The sequence below is a fragment of the Chelonoidis abingdonii genome, chromosome 11 (assembly GCF_003597395.2).
Source record: "Chelonoidis abingdonii isolate Lonesome George chromosome 11, CheloAbing_2.0, whole genome shotgun sequence".
NCBI classification, from domain to species: domain Eukaryota; kingdom Metazoa; phylum Chordata; order Testudines; family Testudinidae; genus Chelonoidis; species Chelonoidis abingdonii.
In genome coordinates this window covers 34,078,316-34,095,956 of record NC_133779.1, presented here as the reverse complement: position 1 = coordinate 34,095,956, position 17,641 = coordinate 34,078,316, and the positions used below count along the sequence as shown (strand labels likewise).

The 17,641-nt window shown below is 44.1% G+C and overlaps 1 protein-coding gene across 3 annotated transcripts in view; it reads right to left on the bottom strand.

Annotated features, from left to right (window-relative positions):
* The window catches only part of MLLT1 (MLLT1 super elongation complex subunit), a 54,457-nt gene extending 42,381 nt beyond the window's left edge, over positions 1–12,076 (bottom strand). For 2 of the 3 annotated variants that reach the window (XM_032783080.2, XM_075070865.1), the window contains exons 1-3: positions 11,942–12,060; positions 7,192–7,372; positions 3,448–3,530 (exon numbers count right to left, since the gene is read on the bottom strand). In XM_032783080.2, coding sequence (XP_032638971.1) covers positions 3,448–3,530; positions 7,192–7,372; positions 11,942–11,953 — 276 coding nt within the window. In that variant the 5' untranslated portion in view covers positions 11,954–12,060. Of the gene's footprint in view, positions 1–3,447; positions 3,531–7,191; positions 7,373–11,941 lie in introns of all 3 variants that reach the window. The other variant, XM_032784680.2, reaches the window with a different exon arrangement.
* Between the last annotated feature and the right edge of the window lie 5,565 nt (positions 12,077–17,641).

Genomic DNA, 17,641 nt, shown 5'->3' with positions numbered 1-17,641 from the left:
AGCTGGCCACCAGCACTAGATTAGCCATGAAAGGATCCCCCCACCTTTACGGTATGAAAATCTTATTGCCCACAGAGCCTACTCTGACATTGTGGAGGACTCAAATCATTTGCCTTCAGATCAATAGGATATTTTTCCAAATCAAATGGGCAAGAATGTAATCATTCACCCACCTATGATGAACCAAATTACAGTATAGTGAAAGGTGAACACAGACAGTCAAGGCAGGGCCACATGGGGTGGGGGGTAAGAACAGCTTCCAACAACACCTTCAGTACCCTGCTATCTCTGCCTTCTCAGAGAGGTACCAGAATTAAACATGCTCCAGCTATAGTGATGCTGGGGCTGCTGACTCTCCCAACTCCAACTGGCCAGCGAGAAAATGCAGAGGACAGAGTTTACTGGCAGCTTTATACCAGGCTGCCCAGAAGAACCCGATGAAGCTCATTGAAGATACTCTCAAAGTAAGATTCTCCAATAGTACTAGATGGCAGCATGCTTCATTATGCAAAAGGTAAAGAGTACCTTGGCTCCAACAACCACTACTTCCCATCTTAACAATGATTCAGAAACTAACCAAATGGAAAAGTGGAAGAGTTAGAGGAGAAACTAAAACCTTGGAATTAAAAATAAATTTAAGCAACCTATGAAAAAAGATGTACCCTCATGGATTAGAAGTCCACTGCCTCTCCTGTTTGTTTCCACTCTCCTACCCCTCAATACACTCGTCTTAATTCTCAATTCACCACGAACACAATATGAGGGTCAAAACTGACAAACACCTCCGAGTCACCAAGTGGACACATTTCAACCATTCACCAAAACTGTCAAAATTCAGAGATTTTAAGACCGGAGGGGATCAGCGTGATCATCTAGTCTGACCTCCTGCACAGATACAGGCTACAGAGCATTTCACTAACTGATTGTTGTATCAAATCCAAAACTTCTAACTAAGCTAAAGCAGGGGCATCAAACTCATTTGGAAGTGAGGGCCAAATTCCATATTTAATTATGAGCCATGAACTGTGGTATAAATTCAGGACTATATGTGCCCACAATATATAGCAGACCTGCTGCTGCTATCAGTAAGTTTGCACAGAGATCTTGGGGAGGATACAGTCTTTATGTAATAAAGATTTAGTTATTTGTTTGTTCAGTGCCTTAATATCACTTTCATCACTCAGCAAGAAAGCATGCTTCCCTATAAGCCAAAATTTGTATTTGCATCCGATCTGCACACATGGTCCATGGATATAAAGCAGATATCCACCGATTTGCAGGACTCATGGAAGAGAGGGCAGGATTACCAATCTTCTTTCCTGTTTCTCCTCCACTTCCAGAACTTTGGGATTTTCCTCTCTTCTCCTCTTCCTCTCTTCGCATTTCCTTCTCTGCAAAGACTCTCAAAATGGCTACTATCTCCCATTGTTCCCAGTGGGAAAGAGAGCACCCCTGCTTTTTATCAGTTAAGATGGACACCAGGTCCCTAATATCTGCGAAGGAAGAGATTTAAGTAGTCTTTTGCAATGATGACCACCACCTCCCACTGTTTCCCAAAAAGGTGAAACCAAGCTATATTCAGGAAAGGTGGCAGCCCTATATACCATTAGGTGGCAAAGAGGGGACACTGACGGCATGTGAATAGGGGAGGAAGACAAGGAAAGCAAGAGAATATGGAGGGCAAGAAGGACAATCGAGTGTGGGTGAAGGAGAAAGAATGTGGGGAAATGGGAGATTGAGGGCATGTGAAAGACAGGTGATCATAAGGTAACATGGAGGGAGAATGCAAGTGGGGCAAAAAAATGGGAGGAAAATGGAAGAGAGGAAAAGATAGTGATAGGGGAGAGAAGTGAAGAGCAAGTGAATGACTGTTCACCCACACCAGGGATTAGGAGAGTTCCCTCCCAGCTGCCAAAGGGGAGAGGATCTCATTTTTTGTTTGGGTATTCAAAGGCGAATTCTGAACCTAAAGTGAGTGCAGGGAGTGGGAGGTGTGGCTTTCATCTAAAAGCTTTCAAAAAATTCAGAAGGAAAAAAGTCAAACTTTGTCTATTTAAAATCTCATTACTTTTGTGGGTCTGCGAAAAGCTGCTTCCATCACCCACCCTCCTGCCCCAGGCACTGCAATCCCCACTTTTCTTTACATGCCTTGGGCTTCCCCATGTCCCAGCCTCTGAACAACGGCAGTCTTGGGCAAAAAAAGCTTCCAATGCTATGTCAGAGGTGCTCCTTCTGTGGCAAAACATGGGAGATTTATTGGACTTGCTCACCAGCTCATTACTGCTTCAGTAATAAAGATCAGAGCTCCACACGCTACAAATGGAAAGCAGACAAACACACCAAACATTCACATCTAATAGTGTTGGGAGGAGGTAGTGTGGTGAAGAGAGGTGCAGAAGGCAAGGATGGAGATAGCCTAATATGTTCAGTAAAGGAGGTGCTGGAAAGCAGATAGAGTTACGGTATTGGTGTGTGGTATACAGTAGTTGTGGTAATGGTAAGGTATCTGCCCATGGGTTAGGAAATAGAGGTTATGTACTGTTAGGTGGCTTAATGGTTTCATTTCCTAGCTTTTCTGGGTTTCTGTCAACTATATTATACATAAACAACTGATACACACTAAATTTTGTGTGTAGTAACCAAAAGAAGGGAACGCTCAGTACTCAATCACAACAGAGAGTTAATTTGAAATTGAATATACAACCAGAGAGTGCAAAGTTGGGTTTGACAAATCCCTTCTCTAACCTTCTTTAAGTCATGTGACATAGGACTTTTAAGACAGGACTAAACTTTATCTTCACGGTATGCAGCTAATATTGTACCACATTTTAACTTTCATATTGTTATTGTTGAATCTTAAGATTTAAAGTTGTTAGCATTTTCTTTTGGGATGAACATAAACGCAGACCTATAGTATCTATTGTGAATTACAATGTTCAAGACACACAAATCTTAGGTTTGTGTCTACACACCATATTAATAGTGGTATAACTTTTTAGGTTAAGGATGTGATTTAAAAAAAATTAATAGTACAATCCTTAGTATGGAAGACATTATACTAATATAAAAAAAAGGTGCTTATAGTTCACTCCTGTACAGCAAGACAAATAAATTATTCTGGTTTACACACCTTTATATCAATATAACTGCACCCCCACTTGGGAATCTGTACAACTATACCAACTTGTGTTTAGACAAGTGCACAACTTCCTACACTATCCTTATATTATCTTTCTATATAACATTCTCTCTACCAGACAGGAGTGTTTCCTTTCAAAGTCTGGCAGAAAGCTTGCTGTAACTTCCAACAATCAGAGTCAATTTCTGTCTATCAGAGCAATAAAAACCACACAAAATGGTCACATAATTTAGCACATTTTTGCCAAGCAGTTTAACTGTCTGGTGCCGTTCAAAGCAATCAAAACAATGAGGCAAATAGGACTCTACCTTATTTTTGAAGTATACTTCAATGGGCATAATGAAACCAGCATAGCCAGACTCCTCCACTTTGTAAGGAGGCTCCTTGCACACTAAGAAAAAAGCAAAACAAACATTAGCTTCAGACATAATGTAACAATATCCTAGATCAGAGCAATTACAAGGAAGAGAAATGAGCCTCTGACAACACAGGGCAAAGCTCTGACCCTTATAACAATACAGAATAAGATCATATGCTTAATTAGGGGTAGGAAAACTGCTCGCCCGCTACCCTGAAAAATAAAAGGTTACTCACCTTGTGCAGTCACTGTGGTTCTTCAAGATGTGCGCCCTATGGGTGCTCCACTTCAGGTGCAAGTGGGTCTCTTGAGCCCTCAAATCAGAGATTTTCTGTTAGTAGTGTTTGTTCGGCCTGCACGTGCGCCCTATACAACCTCATGCTGAGCTATGAAGGTATATAGGGTTGCATGGGGGAAACCACACTCACTTCCTTCTCTAGCTGAGCGTCCAATAAGAAGTCAGAAGCACAGAAGTAGGAGGGCAGGTAATGGACCACCCACAAGCACACACATCTCAAAGAACCACAGTTACTACACAAAGTGAGTAACCTCTTCTTCTTCTTCAAGCAGTGTCTGTAGGGGCTTCTCCACTTCAGTTGACACCCGAGCAGTATCCTCACAGGGAGAAGCGAGCTTTGGAATTAAGTATAAAAGACTGAAGACAGTACACCAGAACAGGCTCACTAGATCTGGCAGCATGGACTAAGGCATAATATTTAGAAAAGGTATGCACCGAACCCCAAGTAGGAGCTCCTCATATCTCAGATACTGGAATGTTTTTGAGTAACACCATGGAAATTGCCTGTGATTTGATAAAGTGTGCCATAGTTCTTTGGGGAGGCAAAACATCAGCTGCATCACAGAAAGCAGTAATACACCCAGAGATCCAGCTTGACAGTCTGTGTTAAGAGATCATGGATCTCTTTGATCTTTTTGCGATAGAGAGAACAGTCTAAGTGATTTCCAAAACTGCTTGGTCCTATCCAGATAAAAGATCAATGCCTGTCATACGTCTATGGGAAGGGAAGTTTCCCACTGAGATTTATATGGTTTAGGAAAAAATATTGGTGGATAGAGTGGTTAAAATGGACATCTGACAGCACTTTAGGTAAGAACTTTGGGTGCAGTCACAGGGACATCTTGTTCTTGAAAAAATATAGCTACTAGAAAGGCGATCTTCATAGATAAGTCAAGTAAGAAGCTGGTCAAACCTTATGCGGCTCCCATATCTGTGTACAAGGTTGAGATCCCATGTTGGAGTAGGATTCTTAACCCTTGGGTAAAGGTTCCCCAGACCCTTAATCTCAATGACATAGGGTGAGTAAAAAGAGAAAACCCTTCTTGTGGGAAATAAAATCCTGATATTGCGGTGAGATGAACCTTAAAAATTAAAGAAAATTGGATTCATTAAATAAGTCCAGCAGACAACTGAGAGCAGAGAAGATTCTGGCACAAAGCATGAGGCAGACACCAGTGGGGCCAGCTTCTCCAGGAGCCACAGGGACAATGGTAGGATAGGAGGTGCATATGCCAGTGAGCACTCCGGATACATGGGTACCAGGGTCACCATTGAATCCTGTTTGCACTGAGCTTTAACCTCCATCCAGGGAAGCCTTTGTGCTGGTCCAGCCAGATTCGCGCGCGACATCTCATCCAACCTTGCCCAGCTCAGGTAGGAAAAGCTGTGCGTGGGAACAGGCTGCAGCTAAGATCTTCTCTTGTGCCCATGAGAGAGTCTCATGTTGGAGCTTGTTCATCTTCGATATCGCTGGACCAAGGGCTTGCAAGGTGCTCGTAGGGGCACTCACCGCTGGTGACAGCCACTGTTCAGGGGGTCCAATGGTCCCAGATCCGTGTGTGCATGTGGTCGCACAGCCTACTCCATTAGGAACTTATGAAGGCGGAGCTCCGAAGCTTCCCAAGTTTGGGGCAGGAAGAACTTAAGAATGGAGCAGCAAGCCACGATGTGAGCCTCGCCAAGGCAACAAAGGCATCTCTGGTGCTTGCCGCTCACAGAGATTGGGCGAGGGCAAGAGAGACAGTTTTTAAAACTCAGAATCCAGGGCATAGTCCTAGGAGGGGGAGGACACTCCCCAAATAGGGGAAAAACGTTACTAACTAAATTATCTACTCTAAAACTACAATCTACAACTATACACAATTATCTACAACAAATAGACAGAAGTAACTCTTTTTGCAAAAACTAAGAGCACAAAGGAACAGGGGTTCTGACTCAGGCCATGCAGCAGTAAGAGGGAACTGGAGAGAGGTCAACCCAGACAACCTATTCTACCCTAAACTGCCAAGTAGGAGGGGAAACACTATGCACGTGGAGTTCAAAGGACACTGCTACCAAACACTTCCAAACTCAGGCGCATGCCACCCATGTGCACCCACATGTGGAATACATATAGTGCCCATCACTCAAAGAATTTAAAATTATTAGCTTGATTAGGAAATGGCAATTTCCTCAAACCTAACACCATTTCCACTTCTAAACTCTTACTTTATAGTAAGGGTGCCGATAGATGTAACCCAATAATTCCCTGCATTCCCAACAATTAAAAAGCCAGTTTGAAATAAGGGTCAATAGACTTTGTTTTAACTCTGGTTTCAGATTAAAATCCTACCGTGAAATGATTTCAGATTTTTAGATTATTTTACTAAACTGTTTCTACAATATTTTAAAGTTGTTAAAATAACCTGTTTGCTGGCAAGGTCTGGCATGCACTGCTATCTCGTTCTCCAGGTTAGAGAAAGTCATTTGCAACAACCCTTCAGGCCAATCTGGAAATCAGGGCTTTGGAGCGGAGCCCGGAGCTGGAGCATAGAGCAGCTCCAGAGCAGTGGAGCTGCAGGTTTTTGCCTGGAGCTGGAGCGGGGCCCAGCTCCAGAGCCCTACTAAGAATAGCATAGATGGACTGCAAAATCCCTCTATTCCAACCCCTCTTTGATGAAAAGTAGGTTGGTATGATGGTGAACCTTAATGTAAGTGTGAAAAGGGAAAACAAACAACCTACCATTTTTTGTGCTGGGTGACACAGTAATCTGGTTAGGAAAGATGTATAGTCATCATAAAGATGTTTGTTATAAGGTAATTATGCTGGCTGACAAGGATCCCAGCATAGCAAACTGCAACTTTTATTCAAGTCTTTCTACAAATTTGTTTCTAGTTCAGCAGTCCAGTTTCCTACCATTCATCAATTTTATTGCCACCAACCAGTGACAGACATCATCATTATATGTATTACCTGCACAGGTTTAAGACAGAACAATAACCTTTCAAGCTGTTTTTCACAGGATGAGAGTATCACAAATAACCATGACAAGTATATACCCTTAAGACAGCTGCATAACCACCAGTGGCACTTCCCACCATGTAACATGACAGTCATTTGTCCCCATTCTCTTGGCATTAAGTGCTCTGAAAACAAACATATACTAATGCTTCAGTAACAAAAATAGAGAGGGAGGAAGCATTTCACCTTTGACCCTTTCATTAGAGGAAAGGTCACATTCTCTCTAAACTTCCTCAAACAAAAGTGGCAAAGCTCAAGACTCAAGTGTATGCAATGTGTGTTTTGTTTCTCCTTAAGAAAATGTTCCACAGAAACAACAGTGCAATGCCAGATCCAGACTACATGACTATTCCCCAGAGAAAAGAGACTGCATGATTGTTAACATGCACACTCACCACGTTTGGGTTTAGGGAAGCTCTCATGTAGCCGAAAGACCACCTTCTCCACAAAGTGCTGGATGTCGCATTGTTCTGGACCACGGACAAATACCATCCAGTCATGAGTAAACCCTTCAGTGGTGGGCTTTTTCCGGAGTTGGGCTCGGTGCCCCAGCTCCAGCTTCACTTGCACCGTGCACTGGAAAGAGAGAGAGAGATGTGGGACACTGGTCAACACAGGCCACATGCCATTGTATTACAGAGCTTTGAGATCTACAGACAGAAGGTGCTAATTATCAAAAGGACAAGAGGAAAATTAAGTGTATCACAATGAAATTAAGTTGCCACAGAAGATCATGGTGATTCTTTAAAACTAAATTGTGGTCAGTAAAAAAAGTGACCGTGAAAATGGTTTCTAACATCATAAATCTATTGCGTGTGCCTGAGTCACATCTAACTCTGCAGAGTCAATACAGCTATAGAAGACAGATATATCAACTAAGCTGTAAGCTAAGTTCTGACTCCACAATATTGATCATTCAGGAAGACAGAGGCAGAACAACTGGACTCTCAGATCCCAACAGTTTACAGCATTTGCAGTTAGTAAAATAATCTTTAAAAGAATATTAGGCATTTGCTCACTGGGTTAGAATATTATGAAAGCCCACAAAAATTTTACAGTACTGCTTTTTGACAGCACTTGGGTTAGTAAAGTTCCAGGACACAAGTATCATGTATTTTCATAGGAACTAGAATTTAGTAGCATTATAAGTTTCATACATTCGTTGATTTACATGTCCTACATGTACATGGACTTATGCAGACAATACACTATTGTGTGTTTGCTAGTAGAAGAATCGTGTAATTTACCAAAAAATGTAACTATAATGTTCTGTGTATTTACCAAATAATTTATGTAACCTCTTTCAGAGAAAGGATCACAAGACTCTTTAAGGGCAGGAACTGTGTTTTTGCATGTATTTGTAAAACACCCAGCACTATGGGGACCTAGTCCTCATTAAAGTTTCTGAAGTCTAGTCTAAATAATATTAAACAGATAACACTAGAAAAAAAATGGGTATAGTGCCCCATACAAGCAGGAAAAAAGCCCACTACATAGAGTAAAAAAACAGCTGAAATTAAATTAAGATGCATAGATTACTGCAGACAAGTTATAGCTGAGACAGTGAAAGGAGGTAGGTTGATGAAGGAGAGAGAAGGTAAGTGTTAATTACACAAAAACTAAAACACATCAAAAGGGTTCAAGAGAGATTTGAAGAGCCAGAGACTCACCTGAGAATACACGTCCTATACAAACTAATGTAGTTGCCAAGACCATCTGATCATTTTATTAAATTTAGTGTACGATTAACCAAGTAGAAGTTCAGATCCACATGAAGGTTGGCAGTGCTTGGTTCTGATCCCCACTCAACTAAGATTTAGGAGGAATAAGGGATTTGATTTCACTTATAAATTGTGGGTGTAACTTACTAGTCAAGTCTCAGATGGGCATTTTTAAAGAGAACGTTATTATTTGTATCACAGCTGCATGCGGGGGCCCCAAATGAGATCAGGGTATTTTTTCCATATGTGAAATGGTGATCTGAGTGTATGACAATAGTGATTTAGAGTGTCCAAACTTGACACATTTTGAAGGGGCTTGGTTTTCAGAAGGTGTTTTATCAGAAATTGCTGATAATCTAGATCGGGGTGGCCAAATTGTGGCTCACGGGCCACATGCAGCTCTTTCATTGTTGAAGTGCGGCTCGCAGAGCCCCCCATGCTCCCACTCATTCTCCACCTACCAGACTTGTGGGGAGGGGCACTTCAGGACCTCCTCCTTGCAGTGCAGTGGTGGGGCTAAAGCTTCTGCACCCCGGCTCTCGAACTTCTGAAGATTGTCATATGCAGCTCAGTGGGTCAGTAAGCTTCACCACCCCTGAGCTAGACCCTTTAAGGAGTCTTAATTAGAGCAGACAAAAATCAGAGAGTTTTCTGAAATCTTGGCCTAAGCTACTTGCTGAAGATCACACAGGAAATCAATAGCAGAGCCAAGAATTTAATTCTGATCTCCTGAGTCCCAGTCCAGTAGCTCAACCAGAAAACCAACCTTCAAAATTGTTTCTCTAAGGCAAAAAGATTTTTACATTTTTCTTGCAAGCTATCATCTGCACCATCAAATACTTTCAGAGATCAACAGTTCATGCAACAACCATAAAACCCAGGAACCAGCTCTTCTAATTAACTGCTTAATCCATTCTACCAACGTCTGTCTCTTGAGTCACCTTCCTCTTAAAGTTATCTTGCTCGGTCATTCTCTTCTTCTGCACGTTGGGACCTGTTATTTCCATGGGCTGCACCTCAGTATTAAAGATGAAGGTGCTCTGTTGTCAGATATTTCTGTTTCCTAACAAATGCTTCCCTTTCTTTAGGCTTAAAAATCATGAAGGTCCAAGGAAAAAGGCAAACTGAGTTTTAATCAACACACGGAAACCTAGTACATGGTGATGCACCGTTGTGTAGATAGTCTACCTAAATTCTGACGTCCATGGGGGAAATCTCTTGAAAGCAAGTTTATTTCCCAGGATGTTCAAACAGGAATTCTTTTCAGCAGATTCATTTTACTCTGTAGCTTCAACTACACCTTAAATTTTGCTACTTCATTCAACACGCTCTACTTTTCAGGGAAGTATAAATGGCTATCAACCCTATGGAGGTTCCTCAGTTTCAGTAAGGAAGAAGTCCCATGCAGTTGTCAGCTAAAACTATATGGATGAGGGGAAAATTAAATATAGAAAGTAACTGCTTCAAGTGGGAATTATTCTCAACATTCTCTTCAGGTCCAGTTAATAGCTGAAAGGAAATCCAAATAAAACCTCCCCATCTAAAATATTTGAATTTGCCCCATTTGAAATTATGGAGGAAGAGATTCCTCTCATGCCCCCAGGAAACAAAAAGCCCTGTTCAACTGGTGACGGTGGGGATGAATATACACTACAATATTTTACTGAAAGTCTTCAGTCCTCCCCTCTAGTTTTCTTTTGATGTACCAATTGTTTTTAAGTCATCAACTCTACCTATTCTCTCCTCCTTATGGATTATCAATCAAGCACTAACTGAGCCTCCCATATGACTTCATAAGCCTGTACTTGTGAGGATATGTTACACTCCAGGCAAAAGACATACATGGACACACAGAAAAAGACTAGGGAAAAAAGTTGATCTGAAATAAACTTCTAGCCCTGACCTCCTATTTGACCAAGCAAAGTAATACCTGTTCTGAGAATGCAGGGCCTCCCCCCATGTCCAGGGCCAGCAACAGCCCTGTTGATAACACAACCTCTTCTCCCTCTCCTCCCGGTGTCTGACAAGGGGCAACAGCACTATTGCTGATATGACTTCCCCTCAAGCAGGCCTGAGTGAAGGAGAGTCGCAGGACAATAACCTTAATGCTGACACTGGTCCTCCCCCAGACTAATGCCTAGAGAAGGCAATGCAGTCGCTCTGCTCATTCATTGTGGGAGGGGGCAATATACAGAGTCCTGCTACTAATATTGTCCTTCTTTGCTCATGTGTGAGTGAGGGAGCAACAGGTCTGCTGCAATCCATCATACTCCCCTTCCCATGTCTGGGGGTGTGGGTACCTTGTGAGCTGGCTACAGGCCAGCTGTATCATCCCCCCCATGTCTCTGAAGGGGCAGAGGGGCAACAGCCCCACTGCTTCCCTTTCCCCAATTATGCCTGAGAGAGCAGAGGAAGGCAATAGCCCCCCACTGTTGCCCCTGCCCCACCCATTACGCCTCTGAGGGGATGGGAGAAGACAATAACCCCACTGGCCTTTTTTGTCCCCTTATGCCTTTGAAGGGGTGGAACAGCCCCTCTGTGTGCTCCCCCTTATGCTTCTGCGGAGGCAGGAAGTAAACAGTCCCACTGCTGCCCCCCATTATAACTCAGAGGGGATGGGAGGGCTCCTGCTCCTCACTCCCATTATGCCACAGGGGGAGGGGCCCACAAAAGCACTGCTGTCGCTCCTACCCCCCCATTATGCCACTGGGTAGGAGAAGGGGGGTGGCAATAGCTCTGCTACTGTTCATCCCATTACTCCTCTAGAACAGGTAACAGCCCTACTGCCATTCCTCCATCCTCCCATTACGGCTCTGAGGGGACAGTCAGGAGGAGAACAGCCCTGCTGCTGCCCTTCTCTTTATGCCTCTGACGGGGCAACCAGAGCTTAATTTGTAATGAAAGAGGTGCCAGGCCTCAAGCCATATTATTACATTCATAACTGATGCAGCAAGCCCAGAGGTGCCGGGGCTCTGAACTGCCAAGCCGAAAAGTGCCAGGCCTTAGCCCTGGAACAAATTAAGCACTAGATGAGAGGGGTAACAACCCACTGCAGCCCCTCCCCCTTTATGATTCTGAACGGGAGGGGCAACAACGCCACTGCTGCCCCACTCCTGCCCCTCCCCCAATTATGACTCTGAGAGAATGGGGGGGCAACCCCCCCCCGCTGCTTCCCCTCCCCCTAAATATAACTCTGACGGGATGGGGGGGGGGGCAACAGCCTCGCTTCTGCCCCTCCCCCCCAATTACGACTCTGAAGGGATGGGGGGGGCAACAGCCCGGCTGCGGCCCCTCCCCCCAATTATGACTCTGGGGGGGGGAACAGCCCGGCTGCGGCCCCTCCCCCCATGCCGCTGAGGGGGCGAGAGGCCTATCGCCCCTTCACTCTCCCCGTGTCTGGGAAGCCGGACTTCCTCCTCCTCACCTGATTGTCCATGGCTGGGCCCGCTGCTTCCCCCCGCTCGGTCCCGGCCCCTCACGGCCCCGCCGCGGCCCCTCGCCTCATTGTGTGTCACTCACAGGCAGAGTCCCTGCCTCTCCCCCCTCCAGCCCGCCCCACGGAACCGGAAACAGACGCGCCCGGGACGGACAGCCTCCGCCGCCAATGGCAGCTCAGCTCGCTCTCAGGAGGCGGAGCTTCCGTCGGGAATCGCCAGCCCCCCTCCGGCGCCAGCTGACTGGCCGGCGCTGCGGCCAATAGGAGGCGGGTGGGGGCGTGGCCATCCGGCGCGTTGCCGGGGTCAGGCAGGAGGGGGACTGGAGGCGGCGTGGAGCGGGGCGCGAGGGCGGCCGCTCTCGTGGGGCCTGGGGCGGAGACTCACTCGGGGGGGGCCTGTGCTCCCACCCGCGGCTCCCAGCGGGCCCCATCGCACCACAGGTGCTGGGTCGGGGGGGGCTGTTGCACCCTGGGGCTTGAAGTGGTTTCCATCCTGTGCAGGGTGGACAGTGATTTAATGGTTCTCAGCCCCCCCCCACTGCACCCATTGTCCCCCCCCCTCCTTCCCCGCCTCCACCAGCCTTGCAGGGCCCCTGGTCCCATCACACCAGGGCAAGAGCAACAGCTCCCAAAATGAATCACCCCAGTTCAACCAGCTGGAGGCAGAGGATCTCCAGAACACAGTGCCCCAGGCACAGCACAGCTCCCTGCCTGCCCCACAGGCTGGTCTCAGCATGGAGTGTGTCATCTTGAGCTAACCTGCCCTTCATCTTCCATGGAGAGGATGAGTCCAGTGTGAGACAGGGCAATGTGCTGCTGATTAGCGTGCATGAGAAAAATGGCATAGAAAAGTTGATTGCACTTTTCAGTTGTACATCAAGAAGCCTTGGCAATGCAACATCATACGAAGTGACTCCTGCAAATTAGCCACAGGCCCAGCTGCGCTAGATGCAGCAGTTACTAGCCACCAGCCCAGCTGTGGTTGAGGCTCCTGAAAGGAACTGTTGTCTGTGGCGTGCAATTCACTGAGAAAAGCTCCTCAGATGTGGTTCTCATTGCAGCTGGTGAGTTTGAGTGTCATGTTTACAACCAAAAAACCAAAAGTTTTTAATTTTTTAAAGCCTTGAAGACAAGTTATTTTCCTCAGTTGTGTAAGGCTCCAAATAAGCCCCTGACTATCATCACATTTTGAAAGTTTGTTGAAGTCTGTAGGGGAACATACAAAAATACATGTCATCCATTAACATAGTATGTGTAGCCAACTCAGGGAAGAGGCAGGGATGAAAATGAGGGTAAGTTAGTGACATCTGCAAAAAATTAACCAAGATCCTAAATTATTCTAGACACAGAAACAGTTTCATTAGCCTGATGTCAGATGTTTGCAGAGCAAAATGGACTAGAAGTGTTTAATTTCCGTTGTCAAAGTAACAGTAATGACTCCATCACTGTCCCCTGGTTTGAATTTACTGCTAACTGCTACTCTTAGTTTTCCATGTACCCCTCTTCTAGGAACTGGGTCTGAAGACTGTCTCTCTGTTCTTCTCCATAGAGCTGCTTTTTATGGGCGGTATCATTGATAGCTTTGATTGTGAACGTCACTTCCATGCAGATAACTCCCAGCTCTACACTTTTCTTTTTCATCTAGCCCCCTGTCCTGACCGTTAGTTCCTAGTGTCATCATAAGGGCCTTAGTATCTACATGCTGCAAGGACTGAAGTCCATTTTGGAACAGAGTATTCTTTTTCCCTTGTCTCAGGCTCCACTATTGATTTCTTAAACTTTGCTCCCAAAACAAGTCATTTGTGTCATTCTTCCTCTGGAACTGTTCATCCTACATCTTCCTTCTCTGTAAATTGTCAACTTCTCATTTTATCTGTATGTGAATATTATCAGGATACTTCTTTTCTTTGAGCCTCCTCCCATCAAAAATATTTTAATTCCTTAATCTTTCTTTATCTCAAATATTGCCATTCTTTCTTTAACACTTTTCCTAAATTACCACCCTCTAAACTCCAGGGAGCCCACAATGCAATGGCCAGACTATTCTCTCACTTCAGAATGTGGGAGGGATTGTAACTCTCCTGTCTTTGACCACCTGCATCGACTTTGAATATGAGTTTCCCTTCTGGCTTTCAGTTGTTCCTGGACTCAGTGCTCACTACAACTCAGCCATTTTCTCTTCTGACCTTTTGCCCGGGACCTCTCTGGCTCATTTTATTAAAGACCTCTCTGTACTCTGCCCCAGGCCATTTTGAATTTTAAAAAAATATAGATCAATGACTCAGTACAGAGCCAATCTAGCTAGCATAGTTAAAACTATTGCCATCTGAAATTACTGGAGAATGAGGAAGATTTCAGCAGAGAAAATGTATGTAGCACGTACAACATGAACATTCCCACATCTGAAGTGAGGTCTAAGGAGGTGATAAATTAATGAGTGGGGTGGTTCTCAATAAATTTTGGATTTTTGACATACTCCGATGCTTTGCTCCCATACTAGTCAGAAATCTATGCTTCAAAGCCAGGTCTGGGGGTAATAAATTGCATCCAGTCTTCTCCCTGGTAAAGTTTGTGTGCAAAATGATGGTGTTTTGAATAAATTCATACCAGAACATGAAAGCTAATGTTAGAGAGATGCACAGGTTGGGTTATAATAGTTAACTTTTGAGAGAGAAAATTTCTTCTTAAAGTATGGTTCTAATCTATGTAAAAATGGCACTGTGTTACTCCATAGAGCTTGTACTTCCGATTTGTATTTGTGGCTTTAGTGATTAAAATAAGGTTTTATTGATTTTTACTCCAGATAGCTCTACACGATCATTGTAGCTAGGATCTTGTATTCTTTTAACATGGAGTGGCTAACGTGTATTAACTCGCCAATTAAAATCCTTGTGTATTTAAAACAAGTTGTAGTTTGAATATGTCTTAGCTGGTCAAGGTAAACTCTAGGTTCCTGCAGACATCTTTCCACTGCTACAGTGATCAGCACCCCCACAATGCACTCTTGAAGATCCAAGGGTCCTACTCATGCCTGTCACAACATGTTGTGTACCTCATCCAGTTCACTAAAAGCCCTGATAGCAACTGTCTGGGTGAAACCAGACAATCACTTCGCTCTAGAATGAACTTGCATAGGAAAATGATAAAAGACAAAAACCATATCACCTGTGGGTGAACACTTTTCACAAAGCGATCACTCAATCAGTCCTCATCCTCAAAGGAAACTTGCATCACACTCTCAAAACATGAACCTGTGAGCTAAAATGAATGACTTTGCTAAACACTAAAAATTATGAACTGAATAAAGAATCTGAATTTGTGGCTTTTTACAACAATCTATAACCTGCTCCCACCAGCTGCTTTTCCCTTCCTTCCTTTCCTCCCTATGACTGGAGGCGTATTAATGGGCCACTTCACCTTGACTGGTCCATTGAAATATATGATAAAACTACTTATGCTAAACAATCTGTTCTACCCTGTATTTAGCTGTGACACTCTGAAGCCTGGTCTACACTGCAGAGGTAGGTCGACATAAGGCAGCTTACGTTGACCTGACTGTGTCTACACTAAAATGTAGTTCCCACTGCCCACTATGCCAGCTTAATAACTCGACCTCTGCGAGAGGCATAGCACTTAGGTTGATGTAGTTAGGTCGATGCAGGGTCAGTGTAGACACTGCATTGCTTACATCAACTGTTGCTGCCTTTCAGAAGCTACCCCGCACTTACAGTTAAATTGGTGCAAGCGCCCCTGGTGAGGACATGCACCGCCGACATGAGGAGTGTAGTGTGGACATGCAAAAGCGATGTAATTACTGTGGTGGTTGTATGTCAACGTTACTTTAGGTCGACTTAAGTTTGTTGTGTAGACTTCCCCTAAGTTAGTTCCCTAGCCTGAAGAAGAGCACCATGTAAACTTGAAAACTTGTCTCTCTCACCACCAGCAGTTGGTCCAATAAAAGATTACCTCACCCACCTTGTCTTTCTTGTCTATACTAGGCATTTAAAACCAGTTGGCTAACTTGTGTTAGCTGACACGTTAAAATACACCTTTTTTCCTCATGTAGGTATGGCTACTTTCTTGTGAACTAACTTTCTTGTGATCTGGAGTCACAGAACCCCATGAAGCCAGAGTCCGCGTAACTTTTCAGAGTAGAACTACATTTCAAGGGAAACCTTTAAAAATTCCCTTTGGGGAAATTTTGTGGTGCATGTAGAATTACATTCTACATCATTGAACAAGGGAAGTGGGCAGAACAATTTGCTACACAAATTCAAATTAATTACGCTTTCTAGAATCTTTGTAGATTGGAAAATGCATGAGTATTTTGATAAGATAGTGCTAAGAAAGGTATGAGAGACCCTTCTCACCTAGGTCCTGATCCAACTCCCACTGAAATTAATTTGACAGTCTTTCCCTTAACTTCCAGGGGATTCGCTCAGGCCCTTTTGGAGGAGCGTAAGAGAGGAAAGGATCCTTGCCAAGACCAACCAATTTTTAATGTGGGATCAAGTCCAAAAACTGCATGCTGAAGAAGGAAAATACACATCATTTGAGGATAGCTAGAATGATCTGACATCAAGTAATGCTCACATAATGCTCATGCCATGGGAATGACAAAATGGATCAGAGGGCAGGAAAAGACAAAAATCATAGCCGAGTATGAAAGAAAAGGAGCTAGCGATCCTCTTTATTTACCTATAGTCTCTAAAATAATCCCAGTATGACAGTGGGAACACAACATTTTCCCTGCAGTTGTTTATTTAAAGGAGCATTGTCAACATGTTTAGGTTCCAAAATATGCCTGCAAAAATCTAACCTTACTCCTTCAGTGTAACTAATGTGCATAATCTCCCTCAACAGAAGCTGCAGAGCATGAGGTTCACCATGTTTCTCCTGCAACACGTGGGGTAAGTTTACACTACAGTCAGAAGTGCGACTACAACTTGCCATACCTGTACTAGCTTTAATCTAGCTAGCATTGCTGAAACTAGCATGAAGATGCAACAGCCCAGGCTTCCGCATGGGCAGTACAAGCCTATCCAGGACCCTGGGTACTTATTTGCATTGCTAGGCTGCAAAGGGTGTAACCATGCCTTCACTGCTATTTTTAGCTGTTCTAGCTAGATGAAAGCTAGCCTGAGTATGCCTGCTCAAGCCAATCACACTTTCAGTTGCAATGTAGATATACCCATGGTTACAGCAGCACAATGTCACAAGGGACAGGAGTACATTGCAGAAGTGGGAGAGAATGGAAAATATGAAGAAAATTATGGGGATTTTGCAGAGATTTTCCTCAGTTTTTGCTGACATTTCTCCTGATTAGGAGGAATTATTTGCCTTTCTGAGGTACATTCACCCTTATGTTGCAGTCGAATGATAAAGCATGTGGCTAGGACTAGTAGAGAATCTATCAGTCTATCTGTTTTTAGGTTCTGTACATCTACCTACCACTGTAGCTTATGAGCACCTCCCACATAAAATAGATTGGCAATAGCAAAATCCAGTGTGGCCTTCTTGGAGTCTCTGGCACACCAATTATGGATTATAGAAATCTTTCTGCATGGGGAGGGAAGATTGGAGATTTCTGGTGGGGGAAGTGAGGTGGCTGATGTTGTAAATACCATTCTGGTTATGATAGAAAAACTTTATCAAAAAGGAAAATTGTCCGGCATTTCGTTCAGGTGG